This window comes from Aureobasidium pullulans (genome assembly GCF_000721785.1).
Source record: "Aureobasidium pullulans EXF-150 unplaced genomic scaffold scaffold_8, whole genome shotgun sequence".
Classification (NCBI taxonomy): domain Eukaryota; kingdom Fungi; phylum Ascomycota; class Dothideomycetes; order Dothideales; family Saccotheciaceae; genus Aureobasidium; species Aureobasidium pullulans.
The window spans coordinates 173,442-198,672 of NW_021941028.1; the positions used below are offsets into that span (position 1 = coordinate 173,442).

At 51.2% G+C, this 25,231-nt stretch overlaps 14 protein-coding genes across 14 annotated transcripts; 7 read left to right on the forward strand and 7 right to left on the reverse strand.

Moving 5' to 3' along the window:
- Window positions 1–198: 198 nt before the first annotated feature.
- M438DRAFT_295601 (sorbitol dehydrogenase) lies at window positions 199–2,029 on the forward strand. The gene is made up of 5 exons (XM_029901882.1): window positions 199–510; window positions 649–776; window positions 887–1,046; window positions 1,103–1,571; window positions 1,639–2,029. The coding sequence occupies exons 1-5, from the start codon at window positions 386–388 to the stop codon at window positions 1,852–1,854; spliced, it is 1,098 nt and encodes a 365-aa protein (XP_029760949.1). The 5' UTR covers window positions 199–385; the 3' UTR covers window positions 1,855–2,029.
- Window positions 2,030–2,033: 4 nt separating this feature from the next.
- M438DRAFT_200779 (uncharacterized protein) lies at window positions 2,034–3,518 on the reverse strand. Its single transcript, XM_029899335.1, has one exon. It carries the CDS (start codon window positions 3,130–3,132, stop codon window positions 2,212–2,214), a length of 921 nt encoding a protein of 306 aa, XP_029760950.1. The 5' UTR covers window positions 3,133–3,518; the 3' UTR covers window positions 2,034–2,211.
- Window positions 3,519–4,064: 546 nt separating this feature from the next.
- Window positions 4,065–4,697, forward strand: M438DRAFT_374061 (ankyrin repeat protein-like protein; the record flags this gene model as incomplete). Its single annotated transcript, XM_029908473.1, has 3 exons — window positions 4,065–4,076; window positions 4,128–4,477; window positions 4,532–4,697. The coding sequence occupies 3 exons, from the start codon at window positions 4,065–4,067 to the stop codon at window positions 4,695–4,697; spliced, it is 528 nt and encodes a 175-aa protein (XP_029760951.1).
- Window positions 4,698–5,083: 386 nt separating this feature from the next.
- Window positions 5,084–5,399, reverse strand: M438DRAFT_374062 (splicing factor 3B, subunit 5; the record flags this gene model as incomplete). The annotated part of the gene is made up of 2 exons (XM_029908474.1): window positions 5,084–5,101; window positions 5,154–5,399. The coding sequence occupies 2 exons, from the start codon at window positions 5,397–5,399 to the stop codon at window positions 5,084–5,086; spliced, it is 264 nt and encodes an 87-aa protein (XP_029760952.1).
- Window positions 5,400–5,568: 169 nt separating this feature from the next.
- On the forward strand, window positions 5,569–6,793 carry M438DRAFT_317602 (MAGE-domain-containing protein). Its single transcript, XM_029902749.1, has 2 exons — window positions 5,569–5,660; window positions 5,716–6,793. The coding sequence occupies exons 1-2, from the start codon at window positions 5,634–5,636 to the stop codon at window positions 6,673–6,675; spliced, it is 987 nt and encodes a 328-aa protein (XP_029760953.1). The 5' UTR covers window positions 5,569–5,633; the 3' UTR covers window positions 6,676–6,793.
- A 71-nt stretch (window positions 6,794–6,864) lies between these two features.
- M438DRAFT_345014 (uncharacterized protein) lies at window positions 6,865–9,036 on the forward strand. The gene has a single exon (XM_029905350.1). The coding sequence runs from the start codon at window positions 6,909–6,911 to the stop codon at window positions 8,865–8,867; it is 1,959 nt and encodes a 652-aa protein (XP_029760954.1). The 5' UTR covers window positions 6,865–6,908; the 3' UTR covers window positions 8,868–9,036.
- An 80-nt stretch (window positions 9,037–9,116) lies between these two features.
- On the reverse strand, window positions 9,117–11,377 carry M438DRAFT_396666 (phenylalanyl-tRNA synthetase beta chain). The gene is made up of 5 exons (XM_029909268.1): window positions 11,160–11,377; window positions 11,063–11,103; window positions 10,985–11,004; window positions 9,412–10,924; window positions 9,117–9,356 (listed from the first exon to the last, which is right to left on the reverse strand). The coding sequence occupies exons 1-5, from the start codon at window positions 11,210–11,212 to the stop codon at window positions 9,193–9,195; spliced, it is 1,791 nt and encodes a 596-aa protein (XP_029760955.1). The 5' UTR covers window positions 11,213–11,377; the 3' UTR covers window positions 9,117–9,192.
- Window positions 11,378–11,414: 37 nt separating this feature from the next.
- On the forward strand, window positions 11,415–14,291 carry M438DRAFT_345016 (protein phosphatase PP2A regulatory subunit A). The gene is made up of 7 exons (XM_029905351.1): window positions 11,415–11,511; window positions 11,646–11,775; window positions 11,832–11,937; window positions 12,000–12,151; window positions 12,204–12,695; window positions 12,751–13,449; window positions 13,500–14,291. Exons 2-7 carry the CDS (start codon window positions 11,716–11,718, stop codon window positions 13,833–13,835), a joined length of 1,845 nt encoding a protein of 614 aa, XP_029760956.1. The 5' UTR covers window positions 11,415–11,511; window positions 11,646–11,715; the 3' UTR covers window positions 13,836–14,291.
- A 592-nt stretch (window positions 14,292–14,883) lies between these two features.
- Window positions 14,884–16,110, forward strand: M438DRAFT_317611 (uncharacterized protein). The gene is made up of 2 exons (XM_029902750.1): window positions 14,884–15,361; window positions 15,417–16,110. Exons 1-2 carry the CDS (start codon window positions 15,251–15,253, stop codon window positions 15,855–15,857), a joined length of 552 nt encoding a protein of 183 aa, XP_029760957.1. The 5' UTR covers window positions 14,884–15,250; the 3' UTR covers window positions 15,858–16,110.
- Window positions 16,111–16,940: 830 nt separating this feature from the next.
- Window positions 16,941–18,296, reverse strand: M438DRAFT_354799 (uncharacterized protein; the record flags this gene model as incomplete). The annotated part of the gene is made up of 3 exons (XM_029906989.1): window positions 16,941–17,074; window positions 17,134–17,273; window positions 17,332–18,296. The coding sequence occupies 3 exons, from the start codon at window positions 18,294–18,296 to the stop codon at window positions 16,941–16,943; spliced, it is 1,239 nt and encodes a 412-aa protein (XP_029760958.1).
- Window positions 18,297–18,709: 413 nt separating this feature from the next.
- M438DRAFT_272223 (uncharacterized protein) lies at window positions 18,710–19,992 on the reverse strand (the record flags this gene model as incomplete). Its single annotated transcript, XM_029900546.1, has 2 exons — window positions 18,710–19,839; window positions 19,896–19,992. 2 exons carry the CDS (start codon window positions 19,990–19,992, stop codon window positions 18,710–18,712), a joined length of 1,227 nt encoding a protein of 408 aa, XP_029760959.1.
- A 198-nt stretch (window positions 19,993–20,190) lies between these two features.
- Window positions 20,191–21,245, forward strand: M438DRAFT_345019 (mRNA turnover protein-like protein 4). The gene has a single exon (XM_029905352.1). It carries the CDS (start codon window positions 20,217–20,219, stop codon window positions 20,931–20,933), a length of 717 nt encoding a protein of 238 aa, XP_029760960.1. The 5' UTR covers window positions 20,191–20,216; the 3' UTR covers window positions 20,934–21,245.
- Window positions 21,246–21,461: 216 nt separating this feature from the next.
- Window positions 21,462–22,445, reverse strand: M438DRAFT_345020 (ribosomal protein L32e). Its single transcript, XM_029905353.1, has 4 exons — window positions 22,399–22,445; window positions 22,293–22,332; window positions 21,916–22,162; window positions 21,462–21,834 (listed from the first exon to the last, which is right to left on the reverse strand). Exons 2-4 carry the CDS (start codon window positions 22,330–22,332, stop codon window positions 21,726–21,728), a joined length of 396 nt encoding a protein of 131 aa, XP_029760961.1. The 5' UTR covers window positions 22,399–22,445; the 3' UTR covers window positions 21,462–21,725.
- Window positions 22,446–22,791: 346 nt separating this feature from the next.
- On the reverse strand, window positions 22,792–25,149 carry M438DRAFT_345021 (cysteine proteinase). Its single transcript, XM_029905354.1, has one exon. It carries the CDS (start codon window positions 25,003–25,005, stop codon window positions 22,978–22,980), a length of 2,028 nt encoding a protein of 675 aa, XP_029760962.1. The 5' UTR covers window positions 25,006–25,149; the 3' UTR covers window positions 22,792–22,977.
- Window positions 25,150–25,231: the final 82 nt, after the last annotated feature.

Here is a 25,231-nt window from a genome sequence, read left to right on the forward strand (position 1 = left end):
CTTCTCGATCGCAGCAAATAAGACACATCATGCTTTTACACTCAAACAAGCTCAAGTAGATCACGGTTCATGCAGAAGTATCGTTGTCTCCTTTGCCAAATAGCCGGTATCAGAAAATAAGGTATTCATGCTGCCGTCGAGACCCCCGCACTTGGTGAACCGTCGTCATTCCCAACTCGGTAAACCGAAGCGCCAATGAGCGATCCGAAGGTACCACTCTGACGACGACATATAAAACTGGCAAAGGTCATGAGATAAATGAGGGAGCTCCTGTCCTCTTTCTTACCATACTCATAGTTGCTCTCATCAACAGATTAAACAATAGTTGGACTTTGAAGACACCAGACATAAAACATAAACACCGACCAGGGTCACACATCTAATCATGAAACACAACAATCCTTCCTTGCAGGTGACTGCAGACCAGCAGATCAAAATGGCCGAATCACCAATTCACAAACCGGGGAATGGAGAAGTTTTGTTGCACATCAAATGTACTGGAATTTGCGGGTGAGTCTTGATCTTCTCACTACCTTCCATCCGTTCATCCTTTATACCTCTGGAGTCACTTGGATTGAATAGTATCAGAGATGAGAGAAGAGATTGTAAGATGAAGAATGATCAGAGCTGATGAGTTGTGATGTGCAGATCAGACATACACTTTTGGAAAACTGGAGCTATTGGTCCTTTGAAAGTCGAGGGTGATTGTTGTTTGGGACATGAAGCTTCCGGTATCGTGCTAAAGGTTGGCGAAGGTGTTGATGAATTGGTAGTTGGTAAGTCTTGTCGTTTTCTTACATATTGCTTCCTCCTCGCAGTACACCAGGAAGAGAGATCAAAGGAAGAGAGAAACGAGGTAGAAGACAGTGCTGACTGATGATCACAGGCGACAGAGTGGCAGTGGAACCGGGCGTTCCTTGTGAGAAATGCTGGCTCTGCAGGGAGGGAAGATACAATCTCTGCGAAGATGTAAAGTTTGCTGGTGTTTACCCTTATCATGGCACTCTGCAGCGCTTCAAGGTCCATCCTGCAAAATGGTTGCACAAGTATGTATCGGATCTCCTTCCTTTCCCTTTGATACCCGTACTTATCGACAACAAAGGATTCCAGATGATGTTACTTATGCAGAAGGAGCGCTACTGGAACCTTTGTCAGTCGTACTGCACGGCATTCGTCGTGCAGGACTTACTCTAGGACGTGGCGCTGTGATCTGCGGTGCCGGTCCCATTGGCTTGATCGCCCTTCTCTCCTCTCGAGCATCTGGTGCCCATCCCCTCGTCATCACCGACCTTGAAGCCTCTCGTCTGGCCTTTGCGAAGAAACTAGTCCCTGAATGCGAGACTTATCAGGTCCAACGTAACCTCAGCGCAGAGGAGAATGCAAAGTCGATCAGAAAGCTGTTTGGCGATTCAGAGTATGGAGCCCCTGAGACGGTATTGGAATGTACGGGTGTGGAGAGCAGTATCATCACTGGTGCGTTTGCCGTCAGAAGAGGAGGCACGGTGATGGTTATTGGTGTTGGACGGCCCATTGTGAACAATATCCCTTTCATGCATTTGAGTCTTGGTGAGGTAAGTTTGCTTGCATTGCTACCTTCTTGTCTCGTTGTGATTTGGACGTGCGCTGACGAACGAACAGATCAACCTCAAGTTCATTAACAGGTATACCGATACTTGGCCTGCTGGTATTGCAGCTGTGAAGGGCAAATTGTTGGATCTGAAGCCGTTGGTGTCGCATGTGTTCCCACTTGAGAAGGCGGTGGATGCTATGCACATATGTGCCGACCTGAGTCAAGGCAGCATCAAAGTACAGATTGTGGATGAGATTGACATCAACCCTGAGGATGTCGAGTAAAAGATCAGTTCAAGCCTGGAATATTGACAGATTGCCTGGACTATTTGGAGCGATCACTTTCACTGGATAGCTGTCACAATCTGGATTACCTTGTGCTGGTGATGAGATCGGCTCTTTGAACCTACAGTATCCTGTGCATACAGTTCTGAAATGTACTCTTACCGGACAATTGCGTCAAACCCAGAATCACTGTGCATTATCTCAGCGACTTTGGGCGAGATCACATCATATCTACTTCATTCAATCCAAATCATAAAGAGAGCGAGAGATCATTTGATTCGATGATTGAATAACCCTGATCAAGGCCTGGTATCTGGGCTTTGAAAGACATCCTCGAACGTCTCGTTGTAGCCACTCTTATTCTACGGAGGGTTGTTGATTTTCGTTTTCATGTTGAGGCGGATAGAATTCGTTTAGTCGGGTGTTGATTGGAAGCTCGATTTCCCGCTTTGACAAGGCCTCTTCGCGCGTGGTTTGTTCGACTGTCGATTTGGTGATGGAGACCTCCTTCCGGAGCTGAATCTCATTCGGAACTGCGATCATAAAGGCGATGTAGTAACTGTCGAATTCGACCATCATGCGACGAGTGATTACACCAGCCACATGTGCAGAAATGTCGAGGCCCATGACCTTTGAATAAAGCCTTTCCTCGAGCATCGTCTTCGCATCGCTGGGGGAAGCACCCGAAAGAGCGCTCAGTAGGTCAGAGTAATCATACCGGTTCAAGCTTTGTTCTGTTGCGGCCGAGTTGACTTCCACATTTCGCTCTTGGTCGACTTCCTTACCTTCCTCCTCCTCTCCTCCCTCCAATCTCTTCTTCTTCTCCTTCACCTCCTTCACCTCCGGTACGTCGTCTTCGCTCACTTCCGACCAGTCGGTGTCATCATCCACTCTAGGATCTATCGTGCCATCCCATTCGATGTACTGCTCTTTCTTATCATTCTTCACCGTTGCCTCTTGCTTGGCTCTTGGTTCTTGCTTCCTGATCTTATAGCCCTTTGCGATCATAAACTCCTCAGGATCGCCTTCAACGATGCATTCTTCGATATCGTATTCGCCCAGACCGAACATGTCGTTGAAAGCTTGGCTAAGCTCCATCATTCTGCTGTGGCTGAGGATACTTTCTGGTGTGGCTTCTATCATGATTTGGTACATTTGTTCTGTGTCTCCTTCGCGGAGTGGGATGCGATAGGACCAGGCTCTTTTCTCGTAGAGTGTGGGTACACCGTTGACGACGACGAGCATCGGACCTTGATCCGGTTCCCAGGAAATAGGCATATTGGTGGTTGTGGAACAATAGACTTGAGTTTGGGATGTCCTCAAGCTGAAGCGAGACAGAAGGCGGCGAAGTATTCAGAGGTCTGTCCAAGGAAGGGAGCCGATTGAGGACGGAGAAGATGTCCAAAGCGAGCAAGTCCGGACAGCCAAGGATCTATATCTGATCATGGACATTTGAGAACGGAAAGTGCGATACACCGTGGAGAGTTTGTTTGAGCACGCTGGCGTCGAACCCATTAGTCGCGGCTACTGCAACCTGAGTCACTCTTTCCAGGTCCCAGGATCCGAGAAGCTTTCTTGCTTTAGAGCGACTCACCCTACCATGACCCAGCATTCTGTTCCATCCTCCTAATTCTTCGTCGGACGAACCTTCTGTTTCTTCCTCGGAATCCGACTCTCTCTCAATCTAAGAAATTCTTTTGTCGATGTGATCCCCCTCCTTCCATCATGTGATAGTTTAGTCACTGGTACAGCCAGTGAAAGACATACTCTCGGTAGGAGTCACGAGTCGTTGTAAGAGGAGCCCATCTGGCCAATGTTTCCAGACCATAGCATTCATAGTTGGGTAACATTGATTGGTGAACGCGGTGTGAAGACAGACTACGATAATCCTCTGACTACGGGTAGGCGTGGTCATACTTCGAGTATTGCTTTGAACTACCAAACTGGCCGAAAACGTATGATAGCGATGACTGGAACGTGAGAACATGTCGTTGAGTGCTGGAGCGTGTCAGAAGCCGGAGCCTCGGAGTCGAACTGAAGGCCCGTGCAGATGCCCGAACAGCAACCAGAGAGACAAGGAGCACCCCACTACTTTTACTTTACAACCTCGTGTGCCTCATCTGATATTCGCTACCGCTCTAATATCATACTAGCGATCATCCCGACTCGCCTGATCGTCAGTTCCGGCAAAACCGCAGCGTCAAAACACCATGGCAGACGAAGTAATGAAAGACCAGATAGTCAGCACCGAGCAATCGCTAATATATCTCAAGGGTGCCTCATCCCGCGAACTTTTGCTCGAAGCATGCCGTCGTAACAACACCGATCTCCTTTCCACTGTCTTGTCGGACTTCAAGTCCACTGACGAACTCGCCAATTTCCTCAACACGGCAACCGACGCCTTGGGCTGTGGTGCCTTGCACATTGGCGCACAGTATGGCGCCTACGAGGTTCTAGACATGCTTTTGGATCAAGAGGGTGTAGAAATCGACGGCGTGGAGAGAAGAGAGGGAGACACATGCTTGCACAAAGCGGTCAGATATGTCAACAGCTTGACCAAGGACGAGTGGGAAGAGGGCCAGGCTATCGTCGACATCTTGATCGACGCTGGCTGCGATCCCAGGTATGTCGCACAAGTACAAGACAGTCAGAGCGAAGGGCTGACAAGTCTATCCAGAATACGCAACAAGGCCAAGCTGCGCCCCATCGACCTTACCGACCCTCGCAACACAGAGCTCAGGAGTGTCTTGCAAAAGGCCGAGTTCACCATGTTGGCTGGTGACGACGTCGTACAAGAAGACGATGACGACGCTGGTGCTGGCAGTGCCAGTGACAGCGAGTAACGGCATACCTTCTCACACCATCAACAATCATAGGACTGGAGCATAGGAGCATCAGGACGGGTACACTACGAGCATGGCAAGGCGTTTTGGGAGGCTGATCTTTCTCTATTTGATCTGTGCATAAGAAGCCTATAGAAGGACAAGACTACGGCTCGATGCCTTTCGAAACTCTCTGGTGTTGTGTTCCACCATCATCTCGTTCGAGCCCAGGTAGGATGGACAATGCTTGTGAAATTCGAATTGTCCTTTTAGTCCCGTGGGTGGTCGGCTTGTATCGTGACAGTCGTGGTGGTGCTATAATAGCGGCGCTGGATGCTGGTAAAGACAGCCGGCGATATGATGTATTTGTGGTGCTGAACCTTGTTGTTCTAGAGTCTGGTCGCAAATCACTCCTGGTCTCTCGTCTGTCACAAAGTCAGTCACTAGCCGACGCGAGTAGAAAAGTTATGAACAAACCTCCGGTGGAGGACCAACTGGTCTGACCATCTTCTCGATGAGCTTAACACGCATCTCTTCACGAGTACCCTCGCCCATGGCCAAGGTCATGTATGAGAGCAGTGGCGGATGACCGACATATGAGGCCAGACTGTCGCGCTGAATGTTGGAGGTCCACTCGAATCTGGTAGTGTCTGCGTGTCCGGTTCCGACATATTTGTTCTGGAGAGCCTCGAGCTGCTGGGTGGTACGGAGCTTGTCTGCCATTTTGTGTAGTTATGCGTGAATGATTACTGACTTTCTTGAACGATGGATGGTTCCTTCCTCAGTTGTCGCAGTGCCAAGAAGGCTTGTCTTATTTCCGTGACATCTCCGCAATCGCAATTTAGCTCGCATGTCGATCGCGTCACTTGCAGAAGTCGCGACCCGCGCGTGTGCCTTACCAATTGTCACTTCTTCGAGGTCACTCTACTTCCGACAAGTTTCGTTCGACGAGTCGTAATGCCTCCTACTCGAAAGCGTCGCGCTGTGAGTCGCGTGTTTGTCACTGCAATTACCGTCAATCCTAATATCCTATCCACAGCCAGCCAACGAGGATCCAGAGGACTCCGATGCAGAAGTCAGACAACCACAACGACGTAGAGTTTCGGATCTCGAAGAGGATGACTTTGCTGGTGGAGACGCCAGCATCATCCAAGGCGATGGCAACTTTGATGCCATGGTCAAGAACATGGTCCGCCTAGCTCTCGCATGCGAATACTCCAGGACACCGATAAGACGTGCCGATATCACTGCCAAAATTCTGGGAACAAATGCTCGGCAATTCAAAGCAGTCTTTACCGAAGCTCAAACCCAACTTCGCGGAACTTTTGGCATGGAAATGACCGAGCTACCGCTCCGAGAAAAGGTCACCCTTGCACAACGCAGAGCGGCGCAGAAATCACAGACTACACAAAAGAGCAGCGGATCCTGGGTCCTGACTTCCGTGCTACCTCAACGATTTCGCCAGCCTGAGATCCTGCCTCCACCACAAGCACCTACACATGATTTGGAGTCACAATACACTGGATTATACACATTCGTGGTATCCCTCATTTTCCTGAACGGAGGCATGCTGCCAGACGCCAAGCTAGAGCGATACCTCAAGAGAGCAAATGTGGAAGACACAGCGGCTCAGAACAGTGTCAACATCATGGTTAGCGGACAAGACAAGACGGAAAAACTGCTCAGGCGTATGGAGAAGGATGCATACATTATCAAAATCAAGGACAACTCGAGTGGAGAAGAGGCGGTCGAATGGATAGTCGGACCTCGTGGCAAGACGGAGATTGGTGATACTGGAGTCAGAGGAATGGTCAGACAAGTCTACGGAGAGGTGGATGATCCAGTCGAACTGGAAAGAATGCTGGAACGCAGTCTGGGTGCTAACGAAGCGCCAAAGAGACGAGAGGAAGCAGCACAATCGCAAAAGAAGGGTAGACGTCGCAGGACAGCGGCTCGAGATGGAGGAGATAGTAGCGATGAAAGCAGCGGCTCGAACTGAGGAACAAGCTGATGTTCTCGCTTGACAGTGGATGGAAGCAGCAGTAAACAAATCGCTTCTTGAAGATATCATGAGTTATGACAGAATATGCATCTCAAATGCAATTATGCAACCCCACACAAGACTAGGCCCAAAGCGCCCTAAATATATAAGCTCGAGCGTCGAGGACTCTCTATTTCACATGCACCATGTGAACTCGACCTCTGCCGAAAGTCGGAGCTGAATCGCCTGTCATGTCGTCGGCTGGAGAAACTATGGATGTTGAACCGGATGCTCGTTCGGTAGACCAAAACAGTGATGCGACCAAAGTCTCAGACACGACCAGCGAGGTCGCTCTGCGAGCGCGGTCGCCGTCCAACCAAGTCAAAGTGGCAGCACAGGAGGATGCCGTCGGCCACGATAGTTCTCATTTGTTACAAGACCCCGACAACACTGGCACTCTGGACCCTACCGCTGCAACACAGCAACTCTCAGATAATCGCGAGCCCTCGTACACACGGCAGGAACCCACCACCTCCCAAATCCGTCAAGTCCCAGAGATCTCGGCCATCGCATCTCTAAAACACGAACACAGCTCGCGCACACAATCTCCTCTGCGCGAATCATCGGTTCCTGTGCCTTCAACCGAAATGGCCGTCGCCGCCGCCGCTCCTGCAGCGCCTCCTAAGAGGAGTCACCACAAGAAGAAAGGCGTCGCAGCAGTTGCCACTACTAAGCGTAGTGCCCCTGCCCCTGCTAAGCGCAGTCACAAGAAGAAGATCGTCTCTACCTCCGCCACACCGGCTCAGTCTTCACCAGCCCCTCGCTCCGTACGCACAGCCTCTACACCACCAAGATCGTCACCCGACGTCGATGCAGATGGCGAGGGTCCTTTCTCTGGAGATGAGGGAGAAGAGGAGGAGGGCGGCAACATCTCCGACAGCGAACTCTACTGTATCTGCCATAGGCCGGACACGGGTACTTTTATGATAGGCTGCGACGGAGGCTGCGACGACTGGTTCCACGGAAAATGTGTAAATATCGATGAGGAGTGGAAGGCTCTGATCGACAAATACATCTGTCCCTTCTGCGAAGAGAAGGGAGTAGGCGAGACGACTTGGAAGAGAATGTGTCGCCGTACAGGTTGCAACAAGCCAGCCATGGTATCAAAAGGCACAAAATACTGCTCGGAGAGATGCGGCAAACTGTTCATGAAAGAGTTGGTAGCGGAAAGGACACGCCAGGCGGCCGAAGAAGGCATATCAAAGAAGAACAAGGAAACGACCGAAGACCTAGGAGCCCGCGGCGGTGTCATCAGCGCAGGCGAACTCAAAGCCGTAGCCGTGGCAGCACCCACCTTCGAACAATTCAAAGCCCTCGGCGATGGCTCCGTATCTCCTCTATCCGCTTCCTCTCCCACCGCCGCAGCAACACAAGAAGAAGACACGACCCACGAATCGGCGCTCAACGACATTGAACGCGAACGCATCCAGCAACTATACCAACTCCGCTCGGCCTCTCGCACCCGCCACGCCCTTCTCAAGGACCGCTACATCTTCGTCGGCATCCTCAAAGACGCTGCCGTAAGTCTGGCCGAGCACAGAGGCGTCAAGCCCAAAGACCTCTGCGGTTACGACTCCCGCCTTGCGTGGACCGAAGATGAGTTCGCCGTCTGGCAAGACTCCCCCGCCGGCAAGGAAGTTCTAAGAACAAAGGCCCTGCCGCCACCTTCAATCGAAGATGGAGACGGCGATGTCAACATGTCAAGTGGTGGTGCAGAAATTGAGCCCGTCTGCACCAAGAGGAAATGCGCCAAACACTTCGACTGGTCCAAACTGGCCACCGAGGACACACGCTTTGAAATCCAGCAGAATTCAGAAGTGATGAAGGGTCTGGAGAAAGAAGAAAAGGAAATCATCGAAAGAGCTAGACTGAGAGCTAGAGAAATCAAGGCTGGAGGTGTAGGCGGCACAGTCGAGTTTCATGATGAGGTTCCCAAAGAGAGTAAAGAGGACAAGGCCATGGGAATTGAGCCTGTGGTCGAACATCCCAAGGATATCAAGATGGATGAGGAGAAGGACGTCAAGGTCGAAGCTTCCCAGGGCTCAGAAGAGCAGGAGGCCAAGGAAGTCAAGACGGAAGTAGTGGAGGACGATGATGACGACGATGACAATGAAGTCGACATGGTTGATGCCATTGCGGCTACTGTCTGAAAGGTCTGATTACTACATTGCATGGATTGGCGTTTATCAGGAAAGGGAAAACCCGAGTTATACCCACAGGGAGGACAAATCATTCGAGCGAACAAAGCATAGCATAGCATACCATAGCATAACACCATCACAAGAAACCATCACAAGAAACCATCCGTTTTCACGTCCACCACAAAGTTCCTCAGCACGAGCGACAAGAAGGGCATGATCCTTGGTATCTCTAGCAGAACATTTTTCAATTCTATGTAATAATCTCCTTTTTTGCACCTGGATATCTAACGTTACTCGACTTTTGCACCCTACAGGAACCGCGCGACTTCGCACTCTACAAGAACCACTCGAGCTCAATCTCCATGGCAGAGACGGGGAATGGCAGCTCGAAGTTCTTGAGTACTGTCGGGTGCATGACACCGAAAGTACCGACTCTTTGCGGCTTGTCGCCGATCTTGACGTAAATGGCTGCCGAGTGGCCGGCGAAGAAGGTCGGGTCTGTAATTATGTCAGTTCTTTGCTCGATTGTAACGCAGTCCAGAAGTAAACTCACCATCAACCTCCTCAATCCAGTAACCCTTGACAGCAGGGTTGCTAAGACCCTCCTCCTTGGTAATGAAAGCACTCTTCAACATCAACATGATACGATCAAGCAGACCATGCACAACCTCGAAACCAGAGCTCTTGCCATACCAACAAGCAGCGAAACGGCGTTCGTTTCTGCTCTTTCTCTCACAAGACTCGTCCTTGAGACCGACATCGCTGACCTCGAAAATCTTCATGGGCACAGAGTGATGCTTGTTCTCGCGGATGGTCTTGAGCAGACCCGGTAGCAAGCTAGTGCGGACGATTTGGTACTCCTGGGTCTTGGGATTTTGGAGGCGGACGGCGAGGTTGTCGTCTTTGCGATTGAGCCATGTGTAGTTTTCGTCGTATGAGCAGAGGATCAGGGGCATGACTTCTGACCAGCCGGCCATGGCGGTCTCGAAACGGACGATGTCAGCAAGGCGGTTGATAGGCAGAGCTGCACCGACTGAGGTGGTTGCTGAGACGAAGCGGCGCTCGAGATTGTTGAATCCGTAGGCGATAGCAGCGTCCTCCATAATATCGGCCTGGTGCAGGACATCGGCACGGGTGATTGGGACATCAACGTCGAGGATGTCCGGTGTTGACGAGGGCTTTGCGTGGTAGCACATCTTCTTGAGCATGTCGCAAATCTCCTGAGGCTGGAGCTTCAGGCCGCAAATAGAGTTGATGTAGCTGACCTCGGCCTGGGTAGTTCGAGGGGTGAGGTTGGGAGCCTCGCGAGACTCGCCATTGTGCTCGGAGACGATCTTGACGGGCTCAATGGTGAAGGGCTCCTCGCAGTATTCTGAGAACATGGCAACGATCATGTGGTTAACAATTTCCAGCTTGGTCTTGTCAGTGGCCGTGATGTCGATGAAGACGTTCTTTGTGTCGAGGGTAATCTTGGAGTGGTTCGAGTTGATAATGGGAGGCATGGAGAGGACAGTGCGGTTGCTGTCGTAGATGATAGGGTAGACGGGCGAGTCGCGAATGATGTGCAGGTAACGTCCAAGGTGCTTGTCCTTCTCGTAGAACTCCATCATCTCCTTTCCGGTCATCTCCTTAGTCTGGTTCAGGGGTGCGAATTTGATGTCTTCGGGCTTTTGAGCCTCGTAGGTGAAGGGGCCCTTGATAGTGTCCAAATCATGGGTGCCGATAGCGACAAGGGTACGTTGTCTGGCGAGGTTTGAGTGGAGCTTGTCCTGGAGAGCGATGAAGGACTCGTAGCGGGCCTTTGTGAACTTGATATTTCTGAGGACGGCGCATGAGAAGTAGGGTCTTATTTGTGATGTCTCTTCCTTGACTGTGACGGTCTGGAGTTCGCCGTCCTTGGGAGCGACGAGACGGTAGTTGGGAGGAGGGCAGTTTCCGAGGAAGACATTGAGGTTCATGGCAATACCCTCGAAGCAGAGCATATCATAGCGATTGGCGGGGATCTCGATCTTGAGTTGCGGAGGCTCCTCGACGCCATCGACAATTGGGCGCTTGGAGTCGGTAGTCTGTGAATGGCATCAGGAAGGGTCCAAGAAGGTGTGAGTATGCGTGGAGTAGAGGCGTACGTCTTCATCGAGTTCGATACCTGGAAGACGAAAGGTCAGCGAAAGTCTTCGACAATACGAGAAGGACAAAAAGTATACCGAACTCGAAACACAGCTCGTCAAACTCTTGGGTAGTGTAGCTAGAGAGAGTCAGTCTTGTATTTTGGGGAGTCGCTGTAGGTCAAGAATGGCATACTTCTTGCCCAGAGCCTTGAAGAGCTCGGCCTTGTCAACGGAAATGGTAGGCATTTTGTGTAGAGAGCAGTTGGGTGTGTTACAGTTTTCTCGAACTGCTGGTATGCGGGTGAATCATAATCATATGCTTGAGCGACATGTGGGACAAAGTCGAGACTTGGCACCGCCAGAAACTCCAGACTGGCACTGGCATTGGCAAGCGTCAAGCACCACCGGCCGCCGACGACCAGCAAACAGCCTCCTCCGTCACGCAATACCCCAATCTAACACATCTTCACCTAAACCCGCCTTTGTCAATTCGACAAGCATCTCCTCGCACTACACGTCGATCCAGCTGTCGCCCCTGTAAACAGGTACGCTCGTCCACCGCTAGACGATCCTCCGACACGTCTGCTGGCCCCCCCTCTCTAATTACACCATCAACGCCGCACACCAACATCGAGCGCTTCTCCATAAACTCCGCCAACACCTACTGACACATCCAAAGCTGTTCTCCCGCGGGCTGCACGTCTGCCCACGACGCTCTTTCTCTTTACTACAAGCTTCAATCGCCCACCATGGATGCGCAACAGAACGACGAGCTCTACCCCATCGCCGTCCTCATTGACGAGCTCAAGGTCCGCCAACCCTGGTTTTACCATCCTCATATGTCCACTTCTGACGCGCCTTCCAGCACGATGATGTCCTGCTCAGACTGAACGCCATCCGCCGCCTGTCTACCATCGCTCTTGCCCTGGGCCCTGAGCGCACCAGAGATGAGCTCATACCCTTCCTTGACGGTACGACCCCCCTTCGCCTATGCCCTGTTCGCCTACAGAAACAATCACTAACTTCGCAAAAGAATCTGTCGAGGACGAAGATGAGGTCTTGACCGCCCTGAGCGACGAGCTCGGTGGTTTCGTCGAGTACGTTGGTGGTCCAGAGTACGCTCACGTGCTGCTCTCCCCTCTCGAGAACCTCGCTGCTATCGAGGAGCTCCTCGTCAGAGACAAAGTCAGCTTGCCAAATCGCATTTCGTCGAACCCAGCTCGCTAACAAATTGCAGGCCGTCGAGTCACTCAACAAGATTTGCGAACAATTATCCACCGAGCAGATTGACCAGTACTTCATTCCTCTGATTGGCAGACTTTCAAAAGCAGACTGGTTCACCGCAAAGATCTCCTCAACCGGCGTCTACAAGGTCGCCTACACCAAGACCGATCCCCAGACACAAGAGTCCTTGAGACAAGGCTTCGCACAGCTCGTTCACGATGATACCCCCATGGTCCGCAGACAGGCTGCCATCAACTTGGCAAAGTTCTTGCGCGTCATGCCCCCGAATGTTGTTATCGACGAGATGATCCCTCTCTTCCAGCACCTCGCTAGCGACGACCAGGACAGCGTTCGTCTCTTGACCGTAGAGATTCTGGTTGCCATTGCCGAGACCGTCCCCAAGGAGCAACAGTCGAGCCACGGCGTTCTTCTCACCGCACTAAGAAGCCTTTTCGAGGACAAGAGCTGGAGAGTACGCTACATGGTCGCAGATAAGTTCGAGAAGGTGTGTTTACACAAAGTCCAGTCTTTCGCAACCGGCCGTACTAACGAATTTGTAGATTGCCAAGGCTGTCGACGACGAGGTTGTCAGCCGCGATCTTGTACCCGCTTTCATCAAGCTCCTCAAAGACACCGAGGCCGAAGTGCGAACTGCCATTGCTGGACAAATACCTGGATTCTGTGCCCTCATCGAGAGAGACACTCTCCTCCAAGAGGTCATGCCCGCAGTCGAGGAGCTCGTCTCGGATTCGTCGCAGCAAGTGCGTGCCTCGTTCGGTACCCAGATTAGTGGTCTGGCTCCTATTCTCGGCAAGCAGGAGACTACCGAGCACCTGCTCCCCATGTTCCTCCAGATGCTCAAGGATGAGTTCCCCGATGTCCGCTTGAACATCATTTCCAAGCTCGAGCTTGTCAACGACGTCATCGGAATTGAGCTTCTCTCACAGTCTCTCCTCCCCGCCATCGTTCAGCTCGCAGAAGACAAGCAGTGGCGTGTGAGACTGGCCATCATCCAACATCTCCCTCTCCTTGCTTCCCAGCTTGGTGTCAAGTTCTTCGACGAGAAGCTTTCCAGCCTTTGCATGTCTTGGCTCGGTGACACCGTCTTCAGCATTCGCGAGGCCAGCACTCAGAACTTGAAGAAGCTTACAGATGTCTTCGGTGTACAGTGGGCCAACGAGGCTATCGTGCCCAAGGTTGTTGCTATGGGCGGCCACCCTAACTACCTGTACCGCATGACCACATGTTTCGCCGTCTCTGTAAGTTCATACTGACATCTCCACGTTGAACGTATACTAACAGTTTCCAGACCCTTGCCCCCGCATTGTCTCTTCCCGTCATCCAAGAGTCTATCTTCCCTATCCTGTCAAACCTCGTGTCTGACCAGATCCCCAACATCAGATTCAACGTTGCAAAGTCATATGCTGTGTTGATTGATGTTCTGAAGCGTCTGCCCGACACTGAGTCAACGGTTCTGTCGCTCGAGAAGACTGGCAAGACTGGTTCTGGAAGCCCTCAAGGTGACCAGCTCATCCGGGAAGAAATCATGCCCAACCTGGAAAAACTCATGACTGATGACGATGTCGACGTGCGCTTCTTCGCAAGCCAAGCAGCAAAGAGCTACAGCGACGCGATGCAATCATAATCCAATCCGCCAAATGTGTTGGTTGGAAAATAATCTCTGCCTCTAGAAGTACTCGATATTACGAGAAATCAAGAAAGAAAATGCCCGGGCATTGCGGGAAAGCTGCATTGTCGTTATACCTTACTTGTTAGAAATGAATACAAGAGTTGCACAAATGCTTGTCTGTTCCTTTGCATTGACGACTGCGTTCCAGATGGTCGAGTCGATTACGACCTCGGATTAGGCCCAAGAGTAAACAAGGCAACTTGAAGAATGCTGTTGACACAACAAACACACCATCCTCCGCGTGGCGTTCGGCCATCCCCATAGTTTCACCTCCTGAGTCTTGAAGGCGTGTCACATGTTTTGGAAGGATTTCGCGGCAAAGGTTCATGGACGTCGACGTTGGAAAAAAGACGTTGATATGTGTTGTCGATACAAGACTCCCGGACGATTATGTAGGACGGTTGTACTTTCGGGCGGTAGATTGGGTAGATGGATTGCCGTGATATATATCAGTCAACGGTCGCTTCTCTTAAACTTGCAGGCAAAGTTTCACCAGAAAGCTATACCCCAGTGCCATGTGCCCCCTTGTACCGGTCAAATTCGAGTTACCAAAGCCTCGAAAACGACGTCAGATGCTCTCTTGTTGCCTGAGGAGCAGAGCAATGCGTTGACTCTCCCTAACGTGCTATAAAATAAGCAGACTATCGATTGCGGGCGATAGGATGTGCGGATTGCATTGATTGTGACTGTCGCTTCAGGCCTGTGCACACGGTGCACACGATGCTCACCCACACAGCATGCCTGGATCTGTGTGCCGAAATGAAGATGCCCTCAACATGTGAAGGCACTAGTATAAGCCACTTCATGACTCGGCGGAGAAAAGACGCGTGTGTCGCATAATGTGCTACAACTTGGCATAAAAGCAAAGAGTTGGCGGGTTTGGGATTGTTATTGACAATCTACTCTACAAGGGGGAGGGCGGTGGCTGTTTCCTTTGGGTCAGCGTGGAAAAGCGAAGGCTCAATTCGGCTTTGCACCAATGATGTTCACCATAGTGAGAAGACGGCAATCTAGAGATATGAACATCATTTGGAAGCTTCCAGCCAACGGTCGTGGTCGGTATCCCTTGCATCGTGGCCATGAGCTCGGATCGCTGGACCTGCATTAGGGTGTTGGAGACAGGAGGGCGCAATTTCCCAAACAATTCCCCGGCCGACGTCGATCAACCACTATCTCATTTATAAACCACGGCCTTGCTCGACCTTCACTGCTCTCTTCGTTCTCACCATCCAACTCACATTACAATAATCAGACTTCGGTCGTTACACTCTTTAACCAAACCAACTATCACTACATTCTTTAATAACCAACTCACCACCTTTTTTCCAACCACCCCGACTTTTTAACCAAACCCACCAACATCAATCAAAATGCGTTTCGCTGTTGTCGCCTCTGCTCTTTTCGCCGGCCTCGTTGCTGCTGCCCCTGCCATCACTGAGACCGTCCACTCCACCGCTGTTGAGACCATCACCTCCTGCGGCGTAAGTTTTACCTGATATATTGCAACCACAAGATCTCATACTAACTTTCTTCTAGCCTGAGGTCACAAACTGCCCGGCCCGCTCAGCATCTGCCGCTACCTCGGCTCCCGTTGTTCCTACTTCGGCTCCCGTCGTTGCTGCTGTCCAGAACACCACTGCCCCTGCTGCCGGTCCTTCGACCGTCACCCTCTACTCCACCCAGGCTGTTACCATCACCTCCTGCGGTCCTGAAGTTACAAACTGCCCCGCTAGAGTCAGCTCTTCTTTGATCCCTACTGGCTACACCACCGTCCCCGTTGCCGTCCAGGTCCCCAGCTCTGCTCCCTTCGCCATGGTCAACTCCACCATGACCGCTCCCCAGGGCACTGCTGCCTCCACTGGATTCGGTGCTTCCGCCACCCAGTCCATGCCCTCCTCTTACACCGGTGCTGCTGGCAAGCTTAACGCTGGCATCGCCCTTGCCGGTGTTGCTGGTTTCGCTGCTCTCCTCATCTAAGCGAATTCACTTTCAGCTTTTGATGTATTTTTAGCGCACGCAATGATTCCCACTTCATCTTAGAGATACGGCTTTCTTCTTTCTTATCTGCATATGGGGGAACATACGACTCGGCTTCACGGCATCGAGCGATTCTCTCTGGTTTTCTCCTTTGTCACAGCTTTTTGAGGATCCGATGTTTTTTTGCACACAGCAAGCACATAATCAGGGCTGCGACACTCCTGTATACTTCGCATTGAAGGTTGTTTGGGGGTTTTTACAAATGATAAAAAGTCTACTGGAAATTTTTCTGTTCTCTTTGCATGTGACATGTCCTGTTCGACAATGTTCACCTTTTCGTTTCGTGTTCACTGTCATGCTCTCAACTAATTGAGCTTGCAGGCTTCTCATCTCAAGCCGGACTTGCCGGCTCGTGATCACCAGGAGGTCGGACGCCTTTGCCTTGAGAGATCCTGCAGCTGAGCTCTCGAGTACCAATTCCTGGACGGCAGACTTTTAATACCAGTAGAGGTCTCTCCAGACTACAGCCCATGCTTCCCTCGTTCCAACCAAAAGTTGAAAGGGCTCACTATCCTCTCCTCGTCCATAGCTTCGGCCAATCTCCCATCAATCCGCGCCAACGTTCGTTGATTCGTCGTCTTGTCCAATCGCTGCGGTATGGGGCTCACGAGTATATGACGCGGCTCGAAAATCGATTGCTTATGCACTCGCTCAGGTCTCTAGGTGCAACTCAGGGGTTGTCGAGGGCATCACCCTGTCAACATTGTTTCCATTGCAACAGGGGCAATTACAGTTAAGAGACGACTACAGTCGCGCCTTCCTTGAGGAAGAAGCACGCTCGAAAAGATGCGAGCAATCTTTCCGTTCCGATCGTGATGAATACTTGTTTCAAGGCAGATTTTTTTCCAAGATGGATACGGTGAAGGAGAACGCATTTTCTAATGTTGGCCTTTTGCCCTTGAGTTTGGCCCACAACCATCAACGAATGTGCAACCGAATCGTTTCCACGTCATGTCCTCGTAAGCTCTAAACTATGATCGATCCTTCCTGTCAAATCTTCTTCCCCCTTCACAATAACCCGATTCAATCCAGCACAAGATGCATGAGCGCACGACTGACACCCACGAACCGTAAGTATGCCATCTTCTTCTCGTGCAAGAACGTATCCGCAGTAAACGGGATACCGTAGACGTCCAACAGCTCATCCGTTTTCTCGACTGCGACAAAGATATTAGTGCTAGGGTTCGAAAAATGACAAAAGGAAAGCACGACTTACCACCTAGCTCCCTGACTTCTTGCCCAGTGACGGGCACGTTTATCTCTTCCTCGTCCTTTCCATCTGGAAGCGGTAGCATCTCAAGACCGTCTTCGAGAGTGGATGCTTTGTGATTGAGAGCGCGCTTTTCCTGACGAACACTGTAAAATCATGTCAGTTAACATTGCTCTGCTGACAGTGGGGAGAGGGAAAGCATACCGTTCGATTTCATCCTCCTCACTGCTCTTGAAACCCCTGGCCAGAAACTCTCTCATGGCTTCACAGTCTTTGCTCAAGCGTTCTGTGAAACCAAGCATACCTAATACAGCAGTATCGACATCTGAGCCACTGCCAAAGGTCAAAGCGTCGACATCAGTAACCTCCATCGACATCTGAGCAGGCGAACTCCTATGTCTAGGACTAACGACATTGTCGAAACCTCCAAATTGCGGTGACGGAGTAGAGCTATGAAACTCTTGCATCACACCAGCCACGTCTTCTTCTCTCAGATAAGCCATCTGTTGCTGTTGTTGTTGTTGATGATGATGTTGTTGCTGGGGCGCTGACGTCGGCCCTTGGTTCTGCAAAGCATACTGCACTCTCCTCACCCCACCCATCCTATCAATCCCAGGAGAAGGATAAGGCACATGTCTCTGCATCTGCCTCTTTTGCGCAGCCGTAGCTTTCTTCAGGAATTTCTTGCCTCCTCCTCCTCCTACTACTCCATCGCCGCCGCCTGCTTTTCCACCACCCATACTGTCTCCCAGTGGTGTGCCGCCGCGATGGAATACCATAGCTGGAGCTAGAGGTGCAGCTTGTTGCACAGTCTCCAACATCAAATCCTCAGGTGGTACAGAAACACTTCTACGATGACCCAGCATTTGATGGCGCATAGGTTCGTAGTTCTGCAGCGATAGATCGGAAGCAGGGTCGTAGAATTGCTGTTGCTGGGGAGGCATGTTGAAGTTGTAGGAAGGGGAGAGGAGGTGTGGTTGAGGGTAGTGTTCGTGAGGGCTTTCGTTGCTCATGATGGCGGTGTTTTGGGGTGAGGAGAGGAGACGTGGGTCCAAGCTGTTGTTGTTATTGTTCATGTTGGCGTTGTTGTAGGATGGTTCGGCGTAGTGATTTATGGTGTAGCTGTCCATGTCGGAGGAGAAGAAGGTTTCTTCCATCGGGGTAGACATGATTGTTGATCTGGCGTGTTGGGGAATTGCTGCTGAGAAAGAGACGACCAGGAGTTGAACATCATTTATGATCGTCTTCAGCTGATAGCTGTTGGGATAGGCTTCACCACGCTTTCTTTGTTCATAGTACTACCAGAGTGTCTTGAGACACGGCAGTCGCGAGGTTTATCTGCGGTTGGCTGGGTGTCGAGACATGCAGCTGAGGCTCGGATGGCTGCGCTGACGATCCGAAACATGTTTCTCGATGGAAGTCCAGGCTGCCGGAGATTGATGCCCAACTAGACGAAAGAGCGGTCACCATTTCGCTGCATCCTAAAACATGATATCGAGAGGAAAGAGTAGAAGATACATGTTCACACTGCCAAAATTTTGAGCCCGAATTGGCACCCGATTTTCAAAATAGAAGGGTATCATCATGAAGAATACGAAACCTCTAGACCGACCGAGCCAATTATATTGTCTCTTCTCTTCAAGTTGAGATCCGCACCTATGCTGACCAGCAGATCTTTGATGCGACCTTCCCACAAAACACCAATCTTTCCATGCTGGTTCACTCTTGCCTTGAAAACGCTGTCAACTTCTTGGAAGTTGTTTTGTTGCAACAGATCCTTGGTCAACTTGTTCTCCAACACAGACTCTTGAAGTGCAGGCGGCTCTGTGTCCTCAACTGGCAGAGTGTCTCCTGATTCCAGCGGCTTTCTTCTCCAAAGCTCGAGACCAAGTTGTACGTCGGACTCGTAGCTGTAGATGTTGAAGTCGAAGCGCGAACTTAAAGCGACATCAGAGCCAGCCTTGACGGCATAGCTTGAGGAGATGTTGCCCATGAGAGGATTCAGGGTCAAGGCCATGGTGTACGGGAAGCCAGTATGCGAAGGAAGCGTGGTGAAGCGAATAGCAGTAGAGACACCACCAGACTTGTTCAAAGGTGAAAAGTACAGCTCGGCACCAGCACTCAGACGGCCGAACTGAGGATCGGTTGGTATGACATTGCCCCTGGGTGTCGTGGTCCTGGGAATAGTGCGAGGATCGAGACCGAAGTTGTACAGGCCGCGAAGGCCCATCAAGCAGCTGTCTGTCGAGAAGAGATACTCAGTCGAGTATTTGGCATGGTCGTTCTGCAGCTGAGCCAGAATGGAACCACCATTTGGAAGAGCCGAGTCGGAAACACATGACAGGCGAAGAAGACGCGAAGGCGATATACGTCTGAGATACAGAGCTTCGAGGGTCGAAGTGGGTAAGTACAAACGACCGTACAGCAAAGTGTCCTTCTTGTCAATTCTTCTTCCAGCCTGCCAGATTTCCCATAGATACGTCTCGTCCGGTCGGCGAAGCTCGGGAAGGTGTCTATAGCCTCTGACCAGGTTGCGCAAGTCTATGATGCTACTCTGAGAAGGAATGCGCATGGGCAGGGAAGAGTAGAGGAAGGAGATGGAGCCATCGACGAAGCCTCTGTTGGAGAGCGTGTACGATGTCGCAAAGCTGGGTGCTGAGAGTGACGAGATGCGAAGACGAAGGCCATGGGGAGTTTGGAAGTCAAGCAAGGCTTCAACAACAGTCAGCCCAAGGAAAGAGAGAGCAGGAAGCAACGAGTGTGATTACCATTGGCCGTGGCCGTCAAGGTGCTATATGAGTTGTCATGGTCCCACAATGACGCGGAATAAAAGGCGTTTTGGACATAGTCCATGAACTCGATCATCTCCTCTATATCATGACTGCGCAATGGAACAATTGCTTCAAGATAAAAGCAGCGATGCGGGTTGATTGATTGCTGCGGTTGATGAATCGCGTGTCGGCAGTCGGAGGTTGCTTCCCCGCAAAAAGCAGCTCCTCCATCCAATTTTTTTTGTACCAGTCGCGAGCGAGGTTTGATCCCAGTCGCAAAACACAAATCTCGACCGCATCAATACCAATTCACCCAACATGCCCAAGTCAAAGAGATCAAAGGTCGTCCACCTCACTCAGGTCCAGAAGAAGGACAAGGAACTCCGCACAAAGCTCTTCGACAATGTCCGCGAGGCCGCCGACAACTTCTCCCACATCTACGTCTTCGGCGTCGAGAACATGCGCAACACCTACCTCAAGGACGTCCGCACCCACTTCTCAGACTCGCGCATCTTCTTCGGCAAGACAAAGGTCATGGCAAAGGCCCTCGGCATGACCGACGCCGAGGAATACCAACCCGGTCTCTCCAAGCTCACCCCCTACATCGAGGGCAGCGTCGGTCTTCTCCTCAGCAACCGCGAGCCCACCGAGGTCCTCGAGTACTTTGAGAACTACTCCGAGATCGACTACGCCCGTGCCGGTGTCAAGGCCACCAGAGACTTCACCATCCCTGCCGGTGTCGTCTACTCGCGTGGTGGTGACATCCCCGTCGAGGAGGATGTCGCCATGCCTCACAGCTTGGAAGTCACCGTCAGGAAATGGGGCATGCCCACCAAGCTTGACAAGGGCAAGGTTGTACTCGATGGCGACTACGAGCTCTGCAAGGAGGGCCGCACCCTCAACAGCCACCAGACCGCTCTGCTGAAGCTCTTCGGTGTCGCCATGGCCGAGTTCAGAATCCAAGTCAAGGCCTACTGGAGCCAGGCTTCGACAGAGGTCACTCCCGTCGAGGACCCCAACGCCATGGAGGAGTAAAGCATTGAAAGTAACAAGGAAGACACGAAAAATGGAGGAAGGGATCCAAGAGACAAAAGCCGGCAAATATGGGTTATGGCTGGCAAGCTTGCATGAGCGAGGCGCTCTGGCGTTTATACGGTCGGGTGTGTTGTTTTTTTCATTTTCTGTACTGGCATCTACTCTGGAGAAAAGTGGTCCGAAATTTCTATACATTGTGGAAACCAAATTGTCTTGGTTCTGGCATGTGAGAGGTAGATTGATATCATGACCAAAAAGACAAGTCGTATCTGATGTAATTTCACATGGGCATGTTCAAAGTGACCTGAGCATTCTACATGAAAACATGTCGACTACTATTCTGAATGTCGAAACATGTGTTTCTCGGCAGCAGAATGCTGTTACGAGTTCATTGAGGCATTTGTTCAATCGAAAGGTACCGAAAGGGGTTGACTAGATGTTGATTGCTGGCGAGTCTCGCTGTCCAGTGTATGAGAAGGGTGACGCTGTAAGGGCACATGTTCAAAGACGAAACCGGGACACCGAGTATGATCATAAAGCCATGTCTTTTTGATTCCCTCATTTGTAATTCGCGACACAACGTAGCCTCGAAGCGTTTTTCATTGCAAGTTTTTTTTGTTGTGATGAAAAATGTTTCGCCTATTGACCACCACCCAAGAAGCCAGATCTTTTATCGTCCGAGGGCCGTTCCGTATTGAGCAGGATCAAATGCTACTAAAAGTTTCCCCTCCTCTCTGCGCCGGGTTCTGCTTGAAAGAAGAAAAGTCCGATAAACCACTACAACGAAAGCGCTTATGACTCGGTGGTGATCTTGGCCTTGGCGTTGGTGACCTTGACACCGAGCTGCTTAGCGCGGGCGACAATGTCGATGCGCTTGCGGGCAGAGACGGCGTGAGAGATCCTGTAGTGTATATGTTAGAAACGATGGTTGCTTGCTGTGCGAGAAGAGGCTCAATGGCTCGGTAGGAGGGAAGTGGCGTACTCAGCGGCGTAGGTGCGGTTGTGCATGAGGAGAAGGTCGAGCTCGCGGACGTTGTTGACGAGGAAAGCCTTGTGGCCGGAGGGCATCATGTGACGGGTCTTCTTGTTGGATCCGTAACCGATCTTGGGCATGACGGCCTGGCCCTTGAAGCGACGGCGCATGGCATTGTCGATACCCTTGGGCTTTCTCCAGCTGGGGTCTACGCGCATGAAGCGGTCCGACTGGTGGCGCTTGAATTGCGCAGTGCCTGCAAATCCATCACTGTCAGCGACGGGCTCCTTGTTTCTCTTTCTTCATCGTTTCTGTCGTGGCGGCGCTCTCTGGATGTAGGGTGGTGGTGGTGCTGCTGTCGTGGATCCTTGGATGGGCGAACGTACGCTTCTTGACGATAGGGACATGCTTCTTTGAGGCGGGCATCTTTACGAGAAATTGATGTCAGTGATGCTGTTCAGACGGTAGAGCGAGCGGGAGGTATTATCGTACTGTGTCGGTTGGGCGAGTTGTCGTTGGTCGCTGGTCGGAGTCGTCGTTCGGTCTCAAAGTGTGTGAATTTTCCACATCGCACTTTCCTCGCTTAGCGTTGTGGCACGCCCCACTTCTTCCCGCTTTCGGCAAGAACCCTTCTGCTCTTCACTCGCTTGACTTTTGAAATGCTCGACATTCGACCATTTAATTTGCATGCACATTCTTGAAGAGTACGATGCTCGCTTGAATAATCCTGTGGCTCTGAATTCCCATGTTCACCGGTAAGATCGATTCCATCGATTCAAAAATTCTGGACAGGGTTACTTGCTCGAAGCAACATCGACTTGGTACTGCATTTATGTATGAGAGAAGTCAATAACACACGATAGACGTCGACATATGACAGTTTGATTAGGTCAAGTTACTGACGCAATTGCATCCAGTCTTCATTAATGTCATTAAGCTATGTAGCGACCGTAGAAAACGTTTGTTCGAGTGTCTGTGGTCCGGTCAACCATGATCGTATGCGTCCTACGATCTCGCAATGTGCACCCCAACGCCATGCTAGAAAAGAACATACTCGCATCCAATGCCGCATCATGTCGCAGCAACTGCTTGCAATGATGAAGAGAACCCAGATGACCTTCGCCGACTCTTGTTACCAGCGGTGCGCATCTTCTGGGGTGTTGATGTCTTTCTAACACTCGGTAGTAGTAATGGTGGCGCTTGGTCTACTTCAGACTCTGGCGCTGGCTCGACGATGTCTTGCGGTGTAGCTCTCGTTCCTTCCGCGGTCGAGTCCTGCTGCTCATTTCGTTCTTCAAGTTCAACAGCGATTGGAATGTTGGTAGTAGACTCTTCTTGGTGTACCGTTTGTACAGGTGTTGGCGCAAAGGCAGAAGTGGTCCTGTCGGACCTGTCCATACGCTCATAGAAAAGCATGAATACTCCACCTTGTCCAAGAACGTGGTTCTCACTGACTGCAGATACATCATCATCGCTGAGCCGCCACCACTTCATGGAAGTGTGCTTCGGCTGGTCGTCGCTCTCACTAGCTTGGATGTGTTCGGGGTGCTCGCGGTAGCAGATGTAGTGACCATTTTCGTGCCGACCATAGTGAGTTACGGCAGCTCGTAGCACATATTCAGACCTCGTATCATCACCAGAACGTCCAATCATTGACCTCGAGGGATTCATACGCCATTCTTCTTGGTCTCCGGCATTCTGCGTGGTACCCAAACACCATGGACCTAGATTAAGAACTTTGGGATATGTCACCTCTGCAAGATTCTTGCTTTGAGCACCTGTGTACTCGTCGAAAACGCTTCGGTTTACGTGGATCACCAAGCATTGCGGCGCTCTAGCGAGCACGGCTTGACGGGTTTTGGTGCTGGACACCCGCGCCTTCTTGGGTATCTGGCACTTTTTATTCAGGGTGTCGTCAGATACATCTCCTTCTTCGAGCGCTTGCTCCACGGCTTGCAACCTTTGAAGGACCATCGATCGAAGTTCTGGAGGCAATGACACCGAAGAAGGAACAGAGTGGTCGGTGATGTCGGTAGATTCGGCTGTCATGTGCTGAAGCTGCGACTTTGTTCGCAATAAGGTACATCTTGCGCATTCGACACCAGTAATTTCTTCCAGACTTGTATATTCGTTCAAGCAGTCCTCAATCTGGTAGCTGTTGTTTCTGCCAAGCGGAACCGTAACACAGTTGAAAGGGATCATGGAGAGGCCTTCAGAAAATCCACAGCTGGTACAAGCAACTCGTTGAGCAAGGAAGCCATCCAGGGGATTACGTCTTTGAGAGTCAATGGCGTCGGAAGTGCTGTTTACGCTCTCACTCCTAGGATTCGAGGCCTTGACCGTGTCTAACGAATTGACTTCCTGAAGTCCTGCTGTACCCGGGGAAGTCTTGAAAGCCTTCATCGTCTCTTTCTCCATGTCATCCATAATTTTGGAGAAGTATTCTTGGGCATCCTGTTGTTGCCAGCTGCTCATGGACTTGAGCTTGGCCGGAGTCCAGATACGACAGCCGTTGTTCGACAAGTCGTTCAGTTTCGCCATGAGTTCGCGCATCGAGCCAAGCGTTGTGGTTGTGTCGTCGGAGTTGATTACGTCTGACTGTTCCAAGAAAGCGGTAAGAGATTGGAAAGCGGATAGGCCTTGCAGTACGCTGTTCTGATAGCATGAGTTGTCCCAGTTTCCCAGACCCGGTGGGGCGTCGGATGGAGAAGTCAGACCTCCAAGCCAACTGGCTCTTCTCAAAGAGCTTGCGCCCGGCAGTGCAACAATCGAACCAGAACCAAGACCAAAGACTCTTCTCATGGCTTCACTCTTGTATGCGTAGTTGTCGCTACTCGATTGAGGTGTGTTGCGGCCGTCGTACAAAGTTGGATTTCTTCTCTTGTCGACAGCACGGACGAGAGTGGTAGGAGTGAGTAAGACCAAGACATTCCAGACAAGACCAGCGAGTATGGTAGGTAGTGCAGATGTGTAGGCAAGGTAGAGTATGGCGATTCCAGCAGCGACCCAGGCACCTTTGGAAGAAGTGAAAATACGATCAAATGGCGATGAGGGTTGGTGTTGCGGGTAGGCGTGCGGATATCTGTAAGAGGCGCTCATGATGCGCTTGAGTCGCGAATCGGTATGGATGGCAAAGGGAGAGACGGCCGGAGAAGGAGGTGAACCATCGGATGCTGTCCAAGCAGGAAGAAAGGCAGCGGCGACAAGTCAAGCTTGACAGGATTCGGACGGCTTCGATTTAACTCAGCAAAAGGCTTTGTTTGCATGCGACAAGCACCGGTGCACCAGTCGCAAGGGTCCAGAACAAATCCGTCCTTGACGTTGC

Bases quoted from the DNA above. Each gene is read 5' to 3' on its own strand.
- M438DRAFT_295601 (XM_029901882.1), top strand. From the start codon at position 386: ATGAAACACAACAATCCTTCCTTGCAGGTGACTGCAGACCAGCAGATC. The intron at 777-886 runs GTAAGTCTTGTC...TGATGATCACAG, and splicing joins TGTTGATGAATTGGTAGTTG to GCGACAGAGTGGCAGTGGAA. The intron at 1,047-1,102 runs GTATGTATCGGA...TCGACAACAAAG, and splicing joins CCTGCAAAATGGTTGCACAA to GATTCCAGATGATGTTACTT.
- M438DRAFT_200779 (XM_029899335.1), bottom strand. From the start codon at position 3,132: ATGCCTATTTCCTGGGAACCGGATCAAGGTCCGATGCTCGTCGTCGTC.
- M438DRAFT_317602 (XM_029902749.1), top strand. From the start codon at position 5,634: ATGCCTCCTACTCGAAAGCGTCGCGCT. The intron at 5,661-5,715 runs GTGAGTCGCGTG...TCCTATCCACAG, and splicing joins CTACTCGAAAGCGTCGCGCT to CCAGCCAACGAGGATCCAGA.
- M438DRAFT_345014 (XM_029905350.1), top strand. From the start codon at position 6,909: ATGTCGTCGGCTGGAGAAACTATGGATGTTGAACCGGATGCTCGTTCG.
- M438DRAFT_396666 (XM_029909268.1), bottom strand. From the start codon at position 11,212: ATGCCTACCATTTCCGTTGACAAGGCCGAGCTCTTCAAGGCTCTGGGC. The intron at 11,104-11,159 runs GTATGCCATTCT...GACTCTCTCTAG, and splicing joins TTCAAGGCTCTGGGCAAGAA to CTACACTACCCAAGAGTTTG. The intron at 10,925-10,984 runs GTACGCCTCTAC...TGCCATTCACAG, and splicing joins GTATCGAACTCGATGAAGAC to ACTACCGACTCCAAGCGCCC.
- M438DRAFT_345016 (XM_029905351.1), top strand. From the start codon at position 11,716: ATGGATGCGCAACAGAACGACGAGCTCTACCCCATCGCCGTCCTCATT. The intron at 12,152-12,203 runs GTCAGCTTGCCA...AACAAATTGCAG, and splicing joins AGCTCCTCGTCAGAGACAAA to GCCGTCGAGTCACTCAACAA. The intron at 12,696-12,750 runs GTGTGTTTACAC...ACGAATTTGTAG, and splicing joins TCGCAGATAAGTTCGAGAAG to ATTGCCAAGGCTGTCGACGA.
- M438DRAFT_317611 (XM_029902750.1), top strand. From the start codon at position 15,251: ATGCGTTTCGCTGTTGTCGCCTCTGCTCTTTTCGCCGGCCTCGTTGCT. The intron at 15,362-15,416 runs GTAAGTTTTACC...ACTTTCTTCTAG, and splicing joins AGACCATCACCTCCTGCGGC to CCTGAGGTCACAAACTGCCC.
- M438DRAFT_345019 (XM_029905352.1), top strand. From the start codon at position 20,217: ATGCCCAAGTCAAAGAGATCAAAGGTCGTCCACCTCACTCAGGTCCAG.
- M438DRAFT_345020 (XM_029905353.1), bottom strand. From the start codon at position 22,332: ATGCCCGCCTCAAAGAAGCATGTCCCTATCGTCAAGAAGC. The intron at 22,163-22,292 runs GTACGTTCGCCC...ATGGATTTGCAG, and splicing joins TGTCCCTATCGTCAAGAAGC to GCACTGCGCAATTCAAGCGC. The intron at 21,835-21,915 runs GTACGCCACTTC...TATACACTACAG, and splicing joins AACCGCACCTACGCCGCTGA to GATCTCTCACGCCGTCTCTG.
- M438DRAFT_345021 (XM_029905354.1), bottom strand. From the start codon at position 25,005: ATGAGCGCCTCTTACAGATATCCGCACGCCTACCCGCAACACCAACCC.